Here is a 2,940-nt window from a genome sequence, read left to right as displayed (position 1 = left end):
GGTGGTTGCTGGCAGGGTTCGGCAGCGTTCAGGAGCTGCAGGAGAGGTGGCAGGGTTTGTCAGAGGTGCCCCATTGGGAGGAGTTACAGGACAGGTGACAGGGAATGACAGGAGTGACAGGGGTGACGAGGTTTGGCAGGGATGGAACAGGATGATCCTTGACAGATCCGGATGTGGAGGAGCGGCTGAGGATCCCAGGCTGCTCCTGGCCCCAGAGAATCCAGCGAATGGTGTTTTGTTTTGAGTTTTTCTTCATGTTCAGATTTTCTAACACAGTTCGAAGTATTAAAAAGCAGGCATTCTTTATTGCATAGCCGGAGACATCTGGAGGATAAAGTGTCGTGACGCTTTAAAACAAGGTGTTTATTCCATCATGCACATCCATTTTCTTTAAAGTGTAATTCCTGGCTAATACATAAACATCACTTTCCTAGAACTAATGTGCATGCATTCACCTCCTATTAGAAGTCCTTTTATGGTCCTAGAGGGTCGTCTGAAGGGGTCTCTGGTGGTCACCGAGTGTCCCCAATGTTGCAAAAGATGACTTTGCCTTGAACTTCTCTTAGGGCATGCGCTCTTGCTTCTTGTTACATAACTTTGGCACAAAAGCCACTATATTCTTTATTATCTGTTTATCCACTCGTTCCAGTTACATTTAGCATCCTGTGTGTCTACTTTTTTATTCTTTTAGCTAATTTGCTAGTTAGTCTTTTAATTTCTATCTTGCAACTTCAAGGGGAGCTGAAAATTTCTATTTCCTGCGTTGTCTGTCAATGTCAAATTCCTTTGTGTTCCGGAGGAAGTTAGAAGCAGCACAGGAATAAAATACTTCATTTGAAAGATAAAAGAAAAATAGCTAGCAAAGAGTACAGTTAGATTGTTATTCGCACCTTAAAGCACTGAAGATGAGATTATAGTTGCCATGGTGTAGCCAATAAATGTTTTATAGTTTCCTATAAAGTAGAATTACTGTGAAAACCTTTATAATTTAAATGATTAATTGTTTAAACTGCAGATCAGTAATGTACTATGAGAATATCAACCAGCTTTTTGAAAAGAATGTGATTAATCTTAATAACCATTCAAGCTAAATTTAATATGCCATGGTAAGAGACAGTTCAATGTATCTAGAATACTTGGCATAGCTCACATTGATTTCCATGTATCTGCATTGGGTTTGGAGTATTTTCTGCAAATTTGAACTAAGTAGTTGGTCTAGACTGAGAGGCCTCTTGAAGCATGGCTGCACTAGTGAGACAGGCCCCTGCTTTCTGCTCCCCACGTTGCACAGATCCTGCCTGTGGGGAAGTTCACATCTGTGGTCTTTAGAGATGATAATAAATGGTGTGTTTATTGTCTTTGATAAGAATTTTTTTTTTAGAGGTAAACAACTATTCCTTATTTCTGCAGTCAAGTAAAGGAATGTTGTATACAGATAAGCTGTTTAATCTCAAAACAAAGAATGTGGATGGGGTAACCTATATATGCTGAGACAGAGCTTGGTACAGGTTTCTCTGTTGGTCAGTCAGCTGAGTTCATCCAGCAGTCACGGAGGTTCTGTGAAGGCATGGAATTCTTGCACATCTTCTCTGCAGGAATGAGTTAAAGGTGTTCGTGGTGTGTGTGCTTAGGTTTATGAGGGTCTCCGCAGGCAAGGCTTGGGTTTAATTGCCCAGATTCTGCTTGAAATCAGTGTCCTCCATACAGTGTCTTCTGCAGTGACCTGCTAGAGGTGCTCTTCCTGCACTGTGTTAACTTCACTGGGGTTTTTTTAATGTGCTTCTGTGCTCTAAATCTTGCTTCTTTCCTGCCTTAAGTATGTGCTACCCGTCAGACTATAAAGCATTAATATTTTGACTTTCTATAGTTTTTAATTGGTGCGAGTTTAATTTCCTGCAGTTTGGTGGCATTCTGATGCCAGACAAGGTTTTGTTGCCTGTAGGGACTCCAGAGCTGTGGTTATACGCTAAATTTAATTTGGCATATCTCCAGGCTGCTGCTGCCCCCTGCACTCAGCCACTTGTCCTGGCAGTGTTGTTTCTGTGTCCTCCGAGTTTTTGTCAAGGGGATTTTCATTCCAATCAGATGCTGAACAGCTCACACTGCAACTGAGAATTTCAGAGACAGCAAGAGGAGGGCACAGAAAAAAGTAGTTGAGGGGCTAATTTTGCCTTCAGTTTCTTGGGGAACACTTTCACAGAAGGATCAGCTGATTGACCCCAAAGGGCAACAGCTGAATCACTGGTAGCATGTAACAGCTGGAGCTGATAAGGTCTGAGGGAACCATAGCTGGATGCAGAAGATGACATTTTATGGCTTGATTGTTCTAGTTCTAATATGTAATGCCTCTTTTTGACTGTTCTGTAACTTCCCTTTATTTCAGATGCGTTCAGTGTTTGACAAAGAACCTTTCCAGATACTCTGCAGATATTAAGTCGTTGCCACCCAATATAAAGGATAAACTGATTAAATTAATGAGTAGGCAAGGGCAAATAACTGATGCAAATATCAGTGAGGTAAGAACCCATTCAAAACTATACTGTCTGTTTTAGGAGGGGAAAGTGGCCTCTCTAGCGCACCAGTCTGTTCCTCAGTGTAGTGTGTTTCAAGAAGCTCATGCATAATTTATTTTATATATATTATATAAAGGATTTCAGCAACTTGTTAAAATTCTGTTGGTAGAATTCCATTGCCAGTAAGCACACCATCTCCATATAATTTATTTCAATTTTGGTTCCTTGAAATGTAATTATGCCAGAGCTAGAAATTGATAGTTCAGGTTCTCCCATCCCTTTTGCTTACGGTGTGTGTCAGTGTTTCAGTATGACACCAGTTAGTGACTTTTCTTCAGCTGTAAATTCAGAGGCACATCTGTTTTGGTATCTGTTCACTGTTATCTTGTTCAGCCTCAAAGGGAGGTATGAGAATTGAGGGAAGCGA

The 2,940-nt window shown here is 41.0% G+C and overlaps 1 protein-coding gene across 1 annotated transcript in view; it reads left to right on the top strand.

The window, feature by feature from the left end:
- Positions 1-7: 7 nt before the first annotated feature.
- Positions 8-2,940, top strand: part of AMN1 (antagonist of mitotic exit network 1 homolog) — an 11,671-nt gene continuing 8,738 nt past the window's right edge. Inside the window, exons 1-2 of the mRNA XM_017740017.1 lie at positions 8-359; positions 2,384-2,516. Of these exons, the coding sequence (XP_017595506.1) occupies positions 2,475-2,516 (42 nt within the window). The 5' untranslated portion in view covers positions 8-359; positions 2,384-2,474. The remainder of the gene's footprint in view (positions 360-2,383; positions 2,517-2,940) is intronic.

Source organism: Corvus brachyrhynchos, unplaced genomic scaffold (genome assembly GCF_000691975.1).
Source record: "Corvus brachyrhynchos isolate BGI_N302 unplaced genomic scaffold, ASM69197v1 scaffold27, whole genome shotgun sequence".
Taxonomy (NCBI): domain Eukaryota; kingdom Metazoa; phylum Chordata; class Aves; order Passeriformes; family Corvidae; genus Corvus; species Corvus brachyrhynchos.
The sequence above is the reverse complement of the archived record's forward strand: the minus strand, read 5'-3'. Positions and strand labels throughout refer to the sequence as shown.